This window comes from Silurus aristotelis (genome assembly GCF_946808225.1).
Source record: "Silurus aristotelis genome assembly, chromosome: 5".
Classification (NCBI taxonomy): Eukaryota; Metazoa; Chordata; class Actinopteri; order Siluriformes; family Siluridae; genus Silurus; species Silurus aristotelis.
The window spans coordinates 20,654,123-20,673,813 of record NC_139578.1 but is presented as its reverse complement, the minus strand read 5'-3'; the positions used below and the strand labels follow the sequence as shown (position 1 = coordinate 20,673,813).

At 35.3% G+C, this 19,691-nt stretch overlaps 1 protein-coding gene across 1 annotated transcript in view; it reads right to left on the bottom strand.

The window, feature by feature from the left end:
• pcxb (pyruvate carboxylase b) overlaps positions 1-19,691 on the bottom strand; it is a 193,423-nt gene that overhangs the window by 37,253 nt on the left and 136,479 nt on the right. The window contains exons 11-16 of the mRNA XM_083541256.1: positions 10,211-10,355; positions 9,966-10,055; positions 6,549-6,770; positions 2,646-2,802; positions 1,456-1,696; positions 1,116-1,365 (exon numbers count right to left, since the gene is read on the bottom strand). Coding sequence (XP_083397382.1) covers positions 1,116-1,365; positions 1,456-1,696; positions 2,646-2,802; positions 6,549-6,770; positions 9,966-10,055; positions 10,211-10,355 — 1,105 coding nt within the window. The remainder of the gene's footprint in view (positions 1-1,115; positions 1,366-1,455; positions 1,697-2,645; positions 2,803-6,548; positions 6,771-9,965; positions 10,056-10,210; positions 10,356-19,691) is intronic.

Here is a 19,691-nt window from a genome sequence, read left to right as displayed (position 1 = left end):
GGCTGTTCTGGGTGATGACGTGGCTCAGCTTGTGTTCTCTCAGCTCTACAGCAGGGAGACCATGTCTTATCTCTGCTGGGGCTGTGTGAAGATTCTCACACCCAATAAAATGTGTGTATGGGTAGGGTCAGTCTTTATGCAGTGACAGTATTAAGAGGACTCCTACCCTTTTTTTCCCTCTGGTGCTTGAATACACATTACATTTAGAGGATTTTTATTGTATCCTTCTTTCAGACAATATTTTAGGAAATAGAAAAAAGCCTTTTGACATGTTTCAAGTGCCTCTTCTACCCCTGTACCATTATGATAGATTTAAAGCATTAAAATTCTGTCTAAGTCTTTGGCTCTGTTCTCAAAAATGGGCGTTTGATGACCCTCACAAATCTTGTTCCACAATATCATAAACAGTACAATTGGCAGTATTAAATAAATGCCCACTGTGTTAAATTTACTCCTGGAGAGTGTATTGATCGCCGTAGTTTTTGCTTGAAAGCTTTGTCAAACAGCACTGTGCTTAGCCGAAAGAAGATGGTAGTGATGCCTTGACAATTAATCTGACTAACGATCTTTTTCTCCAAAGTGCCTTTCAGTTGTTATAATTTGGAAGCACTTCCTGCTGGTTTTGCAGGGACTACTGAAAAAGCATGCCATAATCAGAGGACCACTTTTACAACCCAAACACCAACTGCTTTTATGAATCTTTCCCAGTGTATATTTAGTTCATTTAAAATCACAGACCTTTTTGCTTTTCCTCTAATATGAAAGTGAGGAAATATCTGATCAGATGAATCTGATGATCTATATGATATGTGCTTTATGTGCTTTAGTTTTATTTTGATCATCTCAGATATTTTACATTTAAGTTAAAAAAGACTGAAAATTCAGCAGTTATATTGAATCAGGATTTTCTTTTTGGATTATGTATATTGTGTATAATGTATTTAATTGCATGTAATGGTTACAGATGACGCAATAGATTGATAATGCTATGATCCCTATATACTGTAAGCATGGCATGACACAAACCTAAATGATTGGTTTGACTCACATTTTGAATGCATTTTAATGCAATTCCACATACAATCTCTAATCTAATTTATGGATATTTCACTTACCAGTATCCAGTTTGGTGCCCTTGGCGCAGGCCACAATAGCGCCCATACTGGGCTGAGATGTCATGCCAGCCATGGAGTCCACTGCGACATCTACAACATCGGCACCCGCCTCAGCACATGCCAACATGGCTGCCACACCTGCGCCTGCTGTGTCATGAGTGTGTACGTGGATGGGAACATCTGGGAATCTATCTCTCAGAGCTGTGATCAGCAAATGACTCGCTTCAGGTCTTAACAAACCAGCCATGTCCTAGACAGAGACTCTCAATATCATTACATTGCCTGTTTCAGGTAATAATATGCATGTGTGCACATCTTTTACATTTCCATATTCACATACCTTTATAGCCAGTATATGAGTCCCTGCCTTGACAAGTTCCTCTGCTAGCTGCAGATAGTATTCCAGAGAGTATTTCTGCCTCATAGGATCAGACACATCTCCTGTGTAAGAGATGGCTGCTTCCACTACCCCTCCAGCAGTGCCAGCAGCCTCCATTCCCATCAGCATGTTAGGCAGGTAGTTTAAAGAGTCAAATACACGAAATATGTCCATACCATTTTCCTTTGCCACTTCACAAAACCTAAACATAGATATAGGGAGGAAAGACGTGTCATGTATAAAAGCTATTACTGAGTTCTCAGATCTAACATATGAAATAATTCACTTGGTTTGGAGTAAGTTAGTAATTTCTTAAAGTAGCCCATGAGGTAGCGTCAGGCGACTGCAAGGTATGAAAATATGTGCTTTGTATATAAATCCTAAGATTGGAGCCTTTTTCTTTCTGCCGTTTCGGAAATCGGTACCAAACCATATTCTGTATAGAACTGGTTCAACCAAATTTATTCCAAACACATCATAGCTACCACTTTTAAAATAATACTGAAAGTGGTGGGACACATGGGGAATTGTCTGACTTCTTTGTCCTCCTACTTTAAATTCTATTACAGAGTCACAAATAATTTCAGTGCATGGTATGTTTCCCATCTTGGCATCAATTGCAATTTTGTTTCACTGAGGCATGTACTTTTTGTTTGGTTTTGGTCCTGTCCTCACCTTTGTACTAATCTAATCTAATTTGCAGTCTAACCTTTGCATCTAACCTTTGTTCTATGTTTAGATCCTGATTGGTCTGTTTATTCCATACTGTGTCTCGGTCTTCTTGCTGTGTCCTCAACATTACTGTGTGTGTATATCAATGTGTATGTGTGTGTGTGTGTGTGTGTGTGTGTGTGTGTGTGTGTGTGTGTGTGTGTGTGTGTGTGAGAGAGAGAGAGTGACAGTAATTATGAGCCCTTTCCCTTTTTTCTTCATTTCTTGGTTAGGACTATTGCTTGTTCTCTGCATTATGGATTTGCCCTTTTCATGCTGCCTGCTTGTGATGTAACCTATGCTGTGCATCATGGCTACAAGCCACTGAAGTGATGCCATTACATGCTGCCACAGCATCTACAATACTTTCACACATAAGCTGTCTTTTTAGTAAGTTTGAGTTTGTACAGTTAAATGCTTGCATTTATGCATGTTCGTACTTGAATACAGCGTTGTCGGGGTAGTTGGTGTAACCCACTGCATTAGCTCCTCTCAGCAACATCTGGAAAGGCACGTTGGGTATAAGTTTTCTCAGCTGCTGCAGCCTACGCCATGGACACTCTGACAGGAAGCGCATAGCCACATCAAATGTAGCACCTACGAAGAAGCAAGGAGAGGTACAGAGACAGATGTTAATGGTAAAAAACCTAAATTTCACCTCCGGGAATATTTACACACAGCAACTAATAATTAAAAGTAACACTTATATTAGAGAAAAAAGGTTTTATTGTTAAAGTATAAAGTTATTACGTCCATAATGCAAAAAACAAAAACAATGTTCATGCATGTAAAGAACTGAAATATGTTCAATATTTTCATGATAACCACCACTGTGGTGTACTATGGACTCTTTTTTTACACTAGTCTTATACTACACTATCAAATACACTCATTGTTTTTTATTTTTTATATTTTCAGCCTGGTTTCTTTTTCATATCGTCTTTTTTGATACCACTCTCACCTTGGACTTATTCATAAGAGATCCAAGTATAAATATTCACCATTATTTCAGCAAAGCTGCTTTGTCATTGTGTCTATCATAAAAAAACAATAACTATAATTTACCTGAATTATTGCAATGAAGTGAGTAAATGAATATAGTAATACCCCGCTTTACTGCGGTTCGAATCTCACGCCCCCGGTTGGTTTATCGCAGAATTGCATTTGCTACATAACTAGTTTGTTCCGCTGATGTTCCTCAGATAACATGATAACCAAAACTCTCACAGATAACATGATAGACCAAATAATCTATAAGGAATTGCTTTTATGAAGTTTTATGTTGAAATAATGAAATTTATTAATAAAAATATAATCATTCATTTTAAAATGAAGTAAAATATTAATACAGTAGATTACTGTATACATAAATTCACATTTTTGGGGTGGCCTCTGTTTATCGCTTTTTTTATTTTATTTTGGAAAGTAACCACCACAATTAACAGGGATTACTATATGCTAAAAGATGAAATATGTTTTTAATCAAACACCTGCACAATCTATTTGTTTAAATCAAATTCTCTTCTTTGTTTTTTTATCTCCAAAATGCACTTTTTGTTGTGCTTTTTTTGTCCTATATACATAAATTTTATATCAGCTAACTCCATGTATTGAACTGCCTGATTCACTTTTATTAGACATAACTGTACTGTTAGATCATAGAAATAGTCAATGTATGTCAAAATGATACAAAATACATAATGCATACAAAATGTACAGGATTTTATTCTTATTATTATTCTTAAAAGCAGAGATATTCAGTGCTGCTTTGTTTGAGCTCCAACACAGCATCCAAGATGTTCAGCGAGGCACTAGAATCATTACTAGATTACAGTGTGTTCATTTCTGACCAATAAAAAATTTGCATGATTAGTTAATAGTGAGAAGCCTTTAGACTTCTGACTATAATTACCAAACCCTTATTGTTCTTCCACAGTGTTACACTTTCAAATTCTAATTAAACTAATTGGTATTAAAAAAAACAACAACATTAAATACAAAAATATTTTATAATGGTAAAATTGATCAATTTGCTTATAAATGGTTCATTATTTTAATGGATGTAACGAAAGATTAAAAGGCACAAGGAATGTACAAAGTTGCCGTTTCTCTTAAAGGAGGATAAAAGCTTCAGCCTCATTAAACACTGCAACTCAAAACATACAACCATGACAACAAGAAACAGTCAGCAGAAAAATGTGGAAAATCAATAACACCTAACTACTCGAAATGGATTTCTGAGTGAATTGTCAATAAATCAAGTATGCAAAGCCAAAATCAAAAGCTACTGGCAAACAAAAAAAAAAATCCCAAGAGCAAATAAGACCCAGGATTACACATTCATAGCTCTGGGTTCTTACGCAACACAACCAAAACCATTAAACATTACACTTCAGGCTGCTAGAGCTTATATTAGAGGAAGTTATAGACAATACAAGTGCTGTAATTCCCTCATAGTAAAACTATAAGCCCCAGAAATACCTGCAAATGAAATCTAACATTCTCCACATCTGCCTCACATTCATCTTTTTTTCATTAATGCAGATTTCCTCTGTATACAACAAAAACACAAGTAATGGACTGCGCTGTCAGAAGATGCTGGAAGGCACTGTATTTTAATTTTGATTTATCATGCTGCTGTGAGATATAGCAGTTACGCCTTGTTAACTGGTTGCTTTGTTCTGTATCAGATGACAAAGATGATTTTTTTTTTTTTAAGCGAAGACGCAGATATATTCTGTTATCTTCTCTTGGATTCTTTCAAATCTGCACGTCATACTTGAGCTGCATCGCTCTCCATGATACAATGGCATCCTCTTATTTGATGTTGCTTTTAACAATGATGTTTTCATGTCACGCTTTATCATTTGGATTATGAATGTGATGGGACAATAAGGACTGTATTTATGAGGAGTGTGATTTTAGATCTATGTACACAAATTGCATATACTTTTTGGACAAAAGTCTTGGGACACTACTTTTTTAGCAATTAGTTTAGGGGGTTCTTTAAACTGTTACCCCAATGTTGGAAGCACACAATTGTACAGGATATCTTTAGCTGTTGTAGCATTACATTTTCCCTTGATTTTACTTAATGATGGTTTTCACTTCAACACTATCTTCAAGTCAGTACCTGACTTTACTAAAGTCTTTGTGGTTGAATGAGCACAAATCTTCACAAGCACACTCCAATCAAGTGAAACATCTTCCCAGAAGAGTAAATGCTATGATACTAGCAAATGATGATTAAATGTGATTAAATGGTATTAAATGTGATTGGGATTTAATTGGATGTTCAAAAAGCACATATGAATATTATGGTAAGGTGTTCACAAACCTTTTTTTTCGTATAGTGCAGCTGTGGAAGTACTAAGCAGCTGGATGACAGAAAGGAACAAAGTTGGCCTAATGTTAGCTTTAACTGCATCATTGAATAATTTTGCAGCAGGATTTTATCCTTCCTGCAGTGTATCTTTTTTGCATAACGCAGTTCACTTGTGACATATTTTGTTTCAGTTAAGCCCACAGCTTCTTAGTATACATGAGTGCATTTGCTCTAAGGAACTGACAACCTATACGGTGAAAAAAAAAAGAAATCTCTGACTTTTTAAGTAATTGAAAAAATAGGATGCTGTACTGTGTAGTTAAATATGTTTTTGTGAACAAAAGTTGATGGGGCATGCTGTTAGAGGAGAATATTTTCCAGCCAGGAAGTATGCTGTGTTTTTTCCCTGTTTTTTTTTACCAAAGGTAAATGACAGTAAAAATCTAATTTATTCAAAAAAGGCACACCATACTTTTTATCTATTTATAGTTACATTTAATGTTGTGGACCTTCAATGACAAGTTTTTCCTTGTCTCTGAAAGTTAATAGGAAAACCAAAGAAATTCAATACAGCTAATTAAACCCCCTCGATACCGAAGATTCGGAAAAGTTACAGCTTTACCTTTGACCATGACAATACTCTGACACTGGAGACTCCTTCCAAACAACAAAATACACGAAAATATCACGAAAACAACTAACGCATTTTTTATACGGAGTATTTGGCATACAGTTGTTACCATAGAAACAATATTGTGTTAAAATAGGCCAAATGATATAAAGAAAATTAATCAATATCATCTGATTATTAACAACACTGTGGTATAAAATGTAGACTTTTGTTAGATTAGACACAAGTGGCAGGTTGTTATGTTTGATGTGTTTGAATGGTTGAGTTGAACCACAATGAATTTAGGTTAATATTTAAACTGTTAAAGTAAAAAGTGTAGTAATCTGAGTATGTCAAGTGTGTATATGAACAGGTCTGATGGTGAAAATATTAAAGAATCCTCCTCACCTCCCCAGTTCTCCACACTGAAGAGACTGCTGAAGTTGTGAGCGACGTACGGGGAAATCTTTTTCAGGTCGTGTGTTCTGACACGAGTGGCCAGCAGAGACTGATGAGCATCTCTGAAGGTGGTGTCCATTAGGAGCAAACCCTTATGTTGTCTTACTGCCCGGGCAAAACCCTCAGGACCTTCTTTCAACAAGACGTCACGGAAACCTGCAGGAGGCTGTCCTGTACACCCACACACAATATTAATTTGACTTGAGCATATAAATATATAGTAATGCATTATTCATGTTCATTACATAATGACATATTTAATACTAGTGGCATTAATTCATCAAAATCAAACATTATATAAGGTTTTATTGCAGGAATGATTTCTCAGAGGTAGTGACACACAAACACACATAAATGAGAAAAGTGATGAGATTTTCTAGTTTACCGTAGCTTTTACAGAAGAAATCTCAGCTTATGGTATATGTAAGCAAGTAAAGCGCTTGAAATCGTAATCTGTTTAGCATTCTTTGTGACATGCCTCTCCCTAGCTTCCTCTCTCTCAAACACACAAACACACACACACACACACACACACACACACACACACACACACACACACACACACACACACACACACACACACACACACACACACACACACAGACACACACACTTAATGGGACTCAGAAGTGTCCCAGAGGCATTGAGTTATACCAAATACCTAATACAGATATGACCCACTTAAACGCATTCACACACCTACACATATACTGTATGTAGACCAACAGAATGTGAGACTAACAAAGCATTACCACCTCTTTCGTACTCCCACATACTCAGCGAAACTAATAAAATAAAAAATAAATAAAATAAAATACAAGCCAAGTGCAATACAAATGCAAAATGCTAATTCAGTGTGTAGAGATAACAGAGGAGGATGGTGTGCACCCAACACATCTAAACCCCTGTAATGAGATTTCTAACATGATCCTTCTTCTCTTTCATCAGGCTGAGAGAAGGGAGAAAAACAAGGGATTAGAACTATATCATCCATTGGTCTGGGAGCAGAGGTGAACTTGCCCACTGTCATTCAGCCAGGCCTGTGCTGACATGTGTGTGTGTCTGTGTGTAAGAACAGTAATGTTGCTAAACACAAGTTATGTTAAGCAGGATGTGTCTAGAATAACTTCTCATTTTTGGCTTGACCGTTTTTGCAGACTGCATTGTTAACCAAGGCTTTGTCTGCTCAGAAGCAAAGCTTCATTTAAATTGCGCCAAAAAATTCACAATGGTCACGTTTCACTGAGGATAGAATATAAATCTGTTATTTGGCAGTAGGTGTGCCCTTTTCACATAGATAGGCTGTTTTGTAACACTAAAACTGTTTCATTTTCACTTGGTTTATTTGCGTATGGAACCACACCTGGCTAAGTGTTGCAAAAAATGCTAGGGAAGTCTTTCAAAGATGAATTTAAATCTTAAAGTAAATGTTGTTTGTAAGTGCTGCTAAGTATTCCTTTGTTTAAAGTTTCAAAAACCAACCAATAACTTTTCAATGTGAATAATATTTATTAAGAATATAAATGAAGCCCTAATTCTCAATCACAAATTTGCATGTCATTGTTACTGAATATTTTATTCATAATCTAACAAAGAAACAAATGGATAAATAAATTTGATTTGTGCTAAATATCCTGTTTTAAAATGCACTGAAAATGACATTACGTATAATGTGGGATAAAGTACACTCACTCAAGTATAACTCTGATTGTTGACAATAAAGCATATTCATAATACAATATAAATAAAAAGTAAAAAGTGCAAAAACTATGTGAGATAGAATTATATTAATACTGTATATGCAAATAATCTATTTAAAGGCTCTTTGAATGCATTAAATATCAATCCAAGGTTTTCTGAGGCACTGAGATGCAATTTTAAGAAACTTAAAAATATTTGGTTGAAAAGGCTTCTGCAAATTGAATTCATGCCTTTTGAATGTATTCATTTGTATACTCAATCTAAATTCCTTAAGTGGCTTTCAGGTGCATAAACAAGAAACCAACATACAGTTGTATGAAACAGTTCAGTCATGCATTCCTGCCAAAAATAGTGAAAAGATGTAAACGCAACCTCATAGAGAGCATTCTACATCATATTTATATTCTACATAAATAAACAGTGCATTAACATTTGTAGAAAAGTTTTTTAAGTTTTTGCTATTAGTGGTTATGTTTATTTGAAGTTAAAATAATGCACTCAATAAATAATATAATTTGGTTGGGGGTGCACAAATGTTTGCATTCAACTGTAAAATGAGGTGTTAAATATGAGTTATAGTTCTGTTTTGCAATATGCAATCCATCACAGACCCTGTCAGAATAATATATATATATATATATATATATATATATATATATATATATATATATATATATATATATATATATATATATATATATTAAGGTAATAGAAAACACCTTTGCGTGGGGTTGGCATGTCTAATTAACCATTTAACAGGTGACTTACTTAAACAGATTTGAAGGACGCACGCACACACACACACACACACACACACACACACACACACACACACACACACACACACACACACACACACACACACACACACACATAAATCTGCATTAACAAACAGGGAGATTTGGAGTACATTTTTTATGAAGGGCTAACCTGAACATAAAAAGGATGTGTATGCTTTCTGTTGTCTTTGTGCTGAGTTGCGCCTTTTGCACCAAAGTCCATTTGGAAACCGTGCAATAATGAAAAATCTATGTTTAATCACATTAAGAGTATTGAGATTGTTTCGGAAAGTGTGAGCAATTCTGAACACACTGCAGATGTTATTCTAGGTGAACAAGACTCCAAAAAGTGCAAAGAGTTTACATTCCCTATGGTTTTATTGGTACATGTAACTGAACATTCATTATTTGAACATACCCAGTTTTTCTGCAGTCACCAATATAAAAACAACCATTTATTAAAGGAATTAAAATAGCTCATGCTATGACAAAATCAGTAATTACTATCAGTCTTGATAAATGGGAATAGGTGGTGCATTACAATAATGTCCGCCCAGTATTTTGTGCTTGGAGTGAGAAACTCGCCTTAATACTTATATATATGCAATAAGGCAAACGACAGTGATTATCCTTTGAATAATATTCTGGTCAGTAAAAGAGATTTGCAGTCTTGAATCAGTCGAGTCCTAATGCCACAAGATGATTTATAACTTCATCAAAATTACAAAATATTTGGTAATTTTCCCACAGGAAGCTGTTTACAAGGATGAATACAGGGTGGGAGTCCATAATACACATGTATCATCAAACAAGTAAAATCTTTAAACTGACTTTTTATGTGCCTTTCTAAAATGTGGTGCAGATGTGTGTGTGCATGTGTTCATACCTAGAGGTACTGTAGGAATGACCGGATCTGTGCTCGAAGGCTTGGCTTTCACTGGGATTGGTGTTGTTGGCCCATTTACCATCACATGTCCTACAGGAAACATGTCCATGCATATGTTTAATGGTCGAATGCACATGCGTGCACACATAGACAAATAGCTCTACAAAATAAACAAATATACTGACAAGAATAATTTTCTGTAGTTTCGAGAACAATACGATGCTAATAAACCCATGAACACTAACCCAGATAATGCAGGAGTTTCTGTGCACGGTTCTGCGTGGGTTTGAGGATGAACAGGTCTTGATTCTCATCGATAAATTGCGTGTCCACCGTGCTGTACACAAACTGAGTATTACCCAAAACATTCTGCAGGAAGGGAATGTTTGTCTGAAAGGAAAAAAAAAAGAGAGAGAGAGAGAGAGAGAGAGAGAGAGAGAGAGAGAGAGAGAGAGAGAGAGAGAGAGAGAGAGAGAGAGAGAGAGAATTGTAAACCAGTGTACACCTGGACACACAATATTCAATATTCATAACAGTTTGTATAATGAGCATGTGCTCTTGGACTCAAGAGGCTTAATCTCTGAAGTAATGCCACATGTTCTACTAAAACCTCTATGAAAAATTGTGTACGTGTACCTAAACCAACCCGCCTGCACGAATACACGTGCACACACAAACACATCTTAGTGCACACACAAACACAGACGTGCACACACAAACACAGACGTTAATGTTAAAATTAATTAGTGCACAGGTGTACTGCAACTTTCAGAAGTAAATACAAATCACAAACATTAAAGTTAAAGATGACGTTTTCAAAATTTTATTTTCTGTACAAATTATTATTCAACAGAAAAACCTTTTCTCCTCGTATGTTGTTTTTTTAATTTATTTATTTATTTATTTTTATTTTATTTTGTATGAAATCAATATAGACAATCCATTGGATATACATTGGATACTGTAAATAAGCCAGAGTTAGCCCCATTGAACCATACAATAACATAAAATTACATACAATAACACTAGTATAATTATATATAAAGTATAATGGTAGCAAAAAATAATAATAATTCTGCCAATATGTTATACATATGTATGTGTCAGGGATCCACCAGCCACACCTTCATCAAACCCACCTATCACTCCAAGTAGCTCTGCTACCTACTAACCACCTGCACCTGTCACTCATCAACCACCACCCTATATACCCTCCGTTCCCCCACCAGCTCATTGTCCGTTCTACAGTTTCGGCTGAGGAACCTTGTTGGACTACCCAAGCTACAGACATTCCGGTTCTGGTTTGGATTACTATTATTTGCGGGATTCTGTTAAGTTCTACAAACTCTCTCTTTATTGCATTCACCAAGTTTAGTCAAACCTGGAGTTTATGTTTGGTTTGCCATTTTCTGCCATTTGCCCTTTGCTGTTCATTAAAACCTTCGTTATTTGCACTTCGGTTTCCGGCATGTTCTTCCACCTGACAGAATGTTATAAATAATAAAGAATATGGTTTGAATCACTTCATAATCACATTTTTAATCTCTTCACCGTTCATCAAGTACACAAAATCACATTACCCTGATATTACCCTGCCATTACACAATACCCTGCTTCTTTCTCTGCCCTTCCCCTGAACTCTGCACTTCTACTATACATAAGTTGCTTTTGAAGAGCTCATGAATAATTAACATAACAAAACTCTTCCAACTCCAGACTGAGCTTTAGATAACACAATGCCTCCTTAAAATATCATGCCTCATCGAGTCTTTTATGGTCTTAACCCTTCAAACCTGCTGACGGGCAGCAGTACAGAATTGCTCACTCTGCTATCTCTCACCATCACACGAACCCCAAGCGATGTGTGATGTGGGCGACTGATCAATAACATATGATGTTTGAAGAAAGGCATGGCTCTAGAGCACTATCTGAGCTTGAAAAAAAAAACCTAACATATGGTGACGATTTGTACTTACATAATTTAGAGCTGTTTATTGGCAAAATCCTTCACATTTTTCCAGATAAAATAAGACAGTACAATATAAAAGCTCAAAAGAGCAATACAACTATATTGTTTTATAGTAAACTATGTACACAGTTTTACACTGTTACACTATTCAACAGAATATTCATATTCAATCTAAATAATCACATTTCTACATACATTTAATAGATCCAGAGTATTTGGGATAAAAAATGAACCCAGCTCCTCAGAAATTTCTAAATATTCTAAATATCCTCACGTGACTGACTGTGTTGAATTTCACATTCCCCCTGTTTCTCTATGAGATTTTTCCTCCAGAGTCCAAAAAAAACACCAGTAAGTGTGAAAGAGTGTGGGAATGGGTGTTAGTGGGATAGTTTCTGTATTCACCAAGATAAAGAAGTTATTGAAGATGGATAGAAATGAATGATGTTTTATTGCCTCAAATATATTAAAGGAATGATGACTGTAGGAAAAACAAGTTTGAAATACAGAAACATAGAGAAAAAAAATGAATTACATAATTATTCTCGAATCTTTGTATCTACAAACCTGAAATTTTATATATTACTGAATTAAATATTGCTAAACACTGTACTGACCATTCTGCCTTTCGTCCTGTCTGCTAATTTCTCTGACTAGTGATGACACATGACACGTCATCATTTACACCTAAATACCAAGCGACAGATGAGTACTTATGATATTGAACTCAGTGCAACAATTTAAACTCAACACTTATTAAAAGGAACAGTATATTATCTTACATTCTGGACACCTATATACATATTTGATCACTGAGGTGCACTACACGTATAAGAACTTCGGAATTATGCAAAGACCGACTCACCAGTTTATTCATTTTTTATGAAAGAGCTGATAAACAAGCTATATAAGCTATAGGCAGGTGAACCTGATAACCTAAAAGCTTAACATGCAACATTTCTTAAAAATATAGTAAAAATAAGTTGTTTTGTCACCTTATTTGATTTGTATTTGATGTTAAATGTATTTCTGAATGACTATTATACTATATATGTCCCTGACCCATATCCATGTGTGTGCATTTGTAAGAGTCAAGTTAAACTAAACGTTTTTTTTTTTTATTGAATAAATACACGTGGAATAAGAAGGCATTTTAGGAATTATTTATACATATTCAAATAACAACAGATTTCAGTCTTGGCAGAAAAAATTATTTGGTATGAAGTGTAAACAAAGGTGGAAATAAATGTGTTTCATGAAATAAAGGTGAAGTACAAAAAGAGAGCAGAACTAGTAACTCTAGAGATTTTTAGAAAGAGGGCATACTGTATTTTTTAGTTTTCTGTTATGGTGCATTTTTTTATTCAAACAATGTTACACAAATACACACAGATGAGAAACATCTGCAAGGTACAAATCAATACCATCATTATCTACAGGCTCAATAGTGTGCACCTACCCATAGGCTGTATCAACCCTTTTGCATAAACACACACTCACTTTCTGAAGGTCATAAATTTGCTACTAAGCCAATAAAATCAGAGCAAAGTTTAAATGGAATAATAACAATTAATTCACTGAAAGAGAAAGCACAGAAAGTGAAAGTGAATGTGTCCTCAAATGTTCGCTCAACACAAACACTTGACATATAATAATTGAAATAGTGTTGAACAAAATTACGTCGAGAGACTTACTCACTTGGCTTGACCCGACACAGGCTGCTATCTTGTACATTTAGTAAAACCATAACAGACAGTTGAAAGTTTTATCATAGAGGCAACCATCTATAAGGGTTTTTTTTTGTAACTGAAGCTTAATCTTTGGTTAAACCTAAGTTCTAAAACCACGAAAAAGAAACAAAACTAGAACTCTAAAAAAAATCATCAATTAAAAGACAAGTTCATTATTTTCCTGAAAGACGAATGGTTTTGTATATTACAAGTACCGTAATTTCCGGACTATAAAGCGCACTCATATATAAGCTGCACCCACTGCAATTTTACAAATATTTTTATTTTTAACATAAATAAGCCGCACCTGTCTATAAGCTGCACAGCTCAGAACACAGGTGAGGTGCGTTTTTTCGTTTCCGTTTGTGAAACCGGGTAAAACCCCAAAAAATTCATAAATTAGCCACTTCGTTGTTTAAGCCGCGGGGTTCAAAACGTGGGGAAAAAGTAGTGGCTTATAGTCCAAAAAATACGGTACACATCTCATTGCATCTGTCATCAATTCAATAGAAAAGTATGATTTCCAATCTTAATTAATATCAACGTCATATACAATAACAAACACTGATAACTCAAAAAAACTAGTATTTCAAGAAAATGTAAAATGTATGGGACTGCAGGCAGGGACTTGAAGATTAATATTTGCTGAAAGGCTTAAATACAATACATATTCAGGTTCTGCCCAAACTGCCCTTTGTGGACACTACTTCGCTATTCGTTAGCAAGGAGATGTGCACATCAGTTTTAAAAACAAAGAAGCATTTGTGCATTGGAAGTGTGTGATGTCATAATCATCATCAGCATAACACATGCAGAAAAAGTTTAGCTTTTGTTCGGAATAGATTTTTGAATTAGACCATGAAAAGCAGACTGTCGACTAATCTGTCGCCCACTCAGTGTGTCCTCTCACTGGCCAAACTGCAAAGACATGTCAACAAACATGACTACAAGACAACATTAGCATTTTTATTTAAAAACCCATTTACATAGGGCCTTTAAAACACCTTCATAATCTATGAATAATTATTTTATTAAAAAATCCTGGCTTATGTCCAAAATCATTAGCGGTTTTATGCTAAATAACGACTTCTTTTTCTTTACATGAAAATGAGAAAAGCGAACAGCTCTCAATTACCATTATGGAACATTATGTGATTGAGAGTTTTGCTACAATTTTTCTTTTCATTATCAAATTATTTGCACATTCAGGACACGTTGCATACAAGTTATACATAGTGCCTTAGGGTTATTAATGTGAATTATATTACCTCTTTAGTTTGAGGGTATTATAATCATTTATTAGGCTAGCATATGTGCTTCATAAATAAGGAAACTTGTATTGGAACGTTGCTTGATAATAGCCGAACCACCAGCACTTGAGCTGAAGAGTTTTCAATTCCACGCTGTAGTAAAAAGCAGATAACTAAAAAACACACTTATAAGAAGGGTAGATAACAGATGAATATGAATGAGCAACTTTCAAGATAAGGTTTTTAAAAAGACAGATACAACAGCATTAAGCTGATGAGCCGTAATAATAATTGAGGAGTTTATCACAGTTTGTTCTTTCATTTTTCCTTAGAAGATAATGTAATGTCTTTGGTTCTAAAATAAGGCTTGCATAAATTTGGCAGATTTGCTTAATGAAAGATTTATCCAATGCTTATGGATATGGTATAACATATGCACATGCTTCCATACATGTTAGAGACTGCCTTAGTTTAAAGGTCAGCCGTGGACACACAGTAGGCATGAAACAAGGTAGCTGTCATAATACGCAAAAGATGGTAGTTGACAAAGTTCCTAAAAAAAAAAGAAGGAAGCAGGAAGAAAGGAGGAGATGCTGACAGGAGAAATGTACTGTATGATGACGAAGATGAAACAAGCTGATGAGGCAGAAGCTGAAGACCTGTGATCAAGACTCAAGCAGCTTTCATCCTGGAGCACTTAACCTGCTCTCTATAGCTGGCTGTTAAATTGACACTGAAGCCAGGCATCACTTATGAAGACTAAAGTGGAGCTAATGGTGGAAATAAGAGTTTGATGGCTGACATCAATAATAGGAAAAGACACAGTCCGCTTCTTTTTTCACACTCGGCACACCTGTCCTAAATCACCCCTAAATATAGTATGTACAGGCACAAATGTGCACGTGTCTCTGGATGAGAGGCATGTTTTATGTCTTGGTGGGCCTCAAAAAGATAAAAATGTCTGACAAGGTTTCTGAAAAAAATTGGTCACTCTCAGAAGTTTGAATTCGAAATAGGTGTCTGAATGGAAGGGATGGCAATCCTCCTGTCAGTCAAATTTACATTATCCAATCACGGGCCTCTGAATATAGAGTATTCCTTTGTGTTTTGTGTGTTATGCTGCTGTTTGACTCATCATGGGCAGCAGATTAAAAATATACATTTTATTTTGGAAGAAGCACTTGTTCATGCGTTACTCCCTCTCTCAATATTAGCTGTTTTACAATAGAAAAGAGCTTGCTGGTGGGTGTGATAAGTGTACAAATTTGTGATGAAATGGAAATAAAACATAAGGCATAGCATCAAATATCTGCACCATCAATAGAGGTTTTTCACAAGGATAGCAAAGCAAACATGCTTCAGGATAAATTCTTAAAAGATACTGTAAATTCAGAGTTAAATTTAGAATTAGGCTAAACAAGAATTTCTTTATGTTTCCATGTATGTATGCATATGGCCTTTGGTATTCTGCCAAGCGATTCCTCTGTGTGCTGTCCAAGGTACTGAAATGGCAAGTGCATATCAAAGCCACAACCAAACCAAACAAGCTCGGCTTTGAATTTAAAACATTATATATTGTACAATCTTTTAAACAAATGTAATCTGCAAAAATAACTGTTCTCAGCACTGATATGTTTTTGTATGCAGGTGAGTGTTTAATCCCTACAACAACAGTTTCAAGATTGTTCCTAAAGCTTTCTAAAGTGCCTTGTTAGATCTACTTTCAATGTTGATAAATTCTAAATTATAATGACACATCATTGTAACATTTAAATACTTGAATCAAATGAATCATAATCATAATTATAATGCCACACAAATAGCCTTTTCAAAATGTTCCACTCACACCTGTTCTGTCCAAAAATATAGTGTCGTACCAAGTATAGTTAAATTATTAATATTCTGTTGTACATTTGAAGTCAGTTTGTAGCTCATACAAAATTAACATCACACTCAATACACTTCCCAGTGAGCCCAATGCTGTGTATATAATGCACACAAGAAAGAAAAACATCTAATAGGTCAGTCAAAGTTTATATTTGAGAGAAATATAAATCAATTTTTTTTTATAATTTTATAATTTATATATAATACAGTATACAACATAAATTAAAATAGAATAAAAAATAACACACACACACACACACACACACACACACACACACACACACACACACACACACACACACACACACACACACATAATAAAACCTAAATAAATCCAATATCACTTTTTATAGAATTAATTAAAGGCAATTTCTAACAGATATATTTAATGTACAAAAAACATTATTATTATTAATTTATTATTATTAGAAACCTGATAAAGTTCCACATAAGACTGGGAAAAAACAAGTGTCCCAATACTTTTGTCCATATAGTTGAATACATCCCTAAATCTAAGCACCATTGTAATGCTCATATTAAAAATCACGCATTTTCTTTGTGCTGTTTGCTTAAGGGTGCTTTTACTATTGGACTGAATTTGATTGTGTCGATTAATGATAATGCTGCTATTTCATACGTTACAGTAAGAAGCTCTTGCACATTACTGATGTTTCTTCCACACTATTTCAGCTTTCAAATTCTGTAATGAGCTTTTGATCAACTGCCTCTTGACTCACAACAACAATCTTCTGCCACCGAGACAAATATAGACAGAGACAAATGAGTCAACACACACTCACACGTGAACACAGCAAGGATCCTTCTGTTTAGTGTGAAAAAAAAGCATTTAAAACTGTTTGAGCACTAAATGTTGTGATTAGGGTGGTGGGACTGGGTAACATGGTGGTGATAACTGTAAACATTGTGACGGGTCTGACGGTGTTACTGATAGGTAAAAAGAGGTAAAATCTTAGTGAGTTTTATCTTATGAGTGTAGGTGCATATGTGTGCATATGTATGAAACACTCAGACCTAGTAAAGATGTGGATGCAAATAAACACAGATGCTGGTTCTTTAGATTTTGGCTAATCAACAGAAGTACAAGATCAGACTCCGTTATGCACATGTCTTCCTGTCAGTGAGAGGCAGATGCATTGCATCTAGACCACATATGATACACAATGCTTGGTATAAGAATTTCAAACTGTACATACAAAAGGGCTAACAACGAACTACAGCGCACTATACAGATCTTTAGCACTATATTGTAAGATATTAATTTGATGACTTCCACATCATTAGGCCAAATAAAAAATTATATTTCCAAACATAACAATTTCCAAAAAAATTGGAAAAAATTGAAAAAAACTCCCTTTCATTAAAGTCATAGTAATGTACATGTTTGGACTGATTTTTTCCCATTGTTACACCTATTTGGCCAAAATATGTGGACACAGACCCTTCTCCATATATGCTTGGTGAATATTCATTTCCCTTCATTTTTCTGACAAAGCTTCACAGTAGATGACTATAAGCAGTCGCTGATTCAGTGAGCAGAGTATTAGTGAGGTCAGGCACTGACGTTGGGTGAGGAACCCTGGCATTTGTTGGCATTTTATATCAGACTACAGTGGGGTTGATGTCAGGGCTCTGTGCAGGACACTCAATTTCCTCCACACTACACTTTGCAAAAGCTTATTTTGTGCACAGGGTCACTGTCATGCTGGAACAGGCTTAGGCTTTCTAGTTCCAGCAAACTACAATTTTAATGCTGCAGTCCATCAAGAAATTCTAGACTACTGTGTGCTTTCAGCATGGTGACAACAGTTAAAGAACCACATGGATGGATGGATGGATGGATGGATGGATGGATGGATAGATGGATGGATGGATGGATGGATGGATGGATGGATGGATGGATGGATGGATGGATGGATGGATGGATGGATGATCAGGTATCCACAAACATTTGGCCATATAGTGTATATATGTATAAACAAGAGTAAACACATAATGTGTGCACTGAATGTAAATTTTAAAATATAATATACCAACACTCCAACACTGATGAAGTGGTTCAGCACAATAACCTCAACACAGTGATGTCCTTTACATGGAGTACAATTATGAATATTTACTTTTTCATTGGTCTGTTTAAAAATGTTAAAGAGAAAAAACAAAAACCACTATAACTATTTTTCTTTCTGTAATTTATGACTTTACCTGCAAAACACAAGAGATTTGCTTTTAACACAAACAATGTGCAAAATCTCATTGGTCTTTGGTGGCCAAACAACACAGGTGCATCCTGAACCGTAAACTATTGCTCTAAATAACAGGCTATTCCATCAAATAATATGCAATGATAACACTTTCTCAAAATGTGGAGTGGAAAAAAAATAAAACAACAATACATTAGCCATTCCTGGTACAAAGTGAACATTTATTAATGCACATGAATGTCCCAGTGTTTTCTGAATTATACCTAATATTAACACTATTTTGCCTTGAAAGGAAAATCCTCTATTTGCAAATGAAGCAAAGGTTTGAAGCAGTAGTGACCGAATTGATCATATTAGTTTTAACATGTTTAAAATGAAGGGTTAGTGAGTGTGAAAAGGGAGTAAAGTGGAAAGGGGAAGAAAACTCGCTTCAAATAAATGAAAGTTAATGGAGCACATACACAGCTTTTCTGAGAATGAAAAATCATTCTTTAAATCAAACAAGAAGGAGCTGAAAGTCGAAACCTTGTACCCCTCCTCTCAATACAGATTGTGTGTGTGTGTGTGTGTGTGTGTGTGTGTGTGTGTGTGTGTGTGTGTGTGTGTGTGTGTGTGTGAGCTGTTCATACATCATCTATTCCAATATGAGCTAATAAGGCAGGACAAAT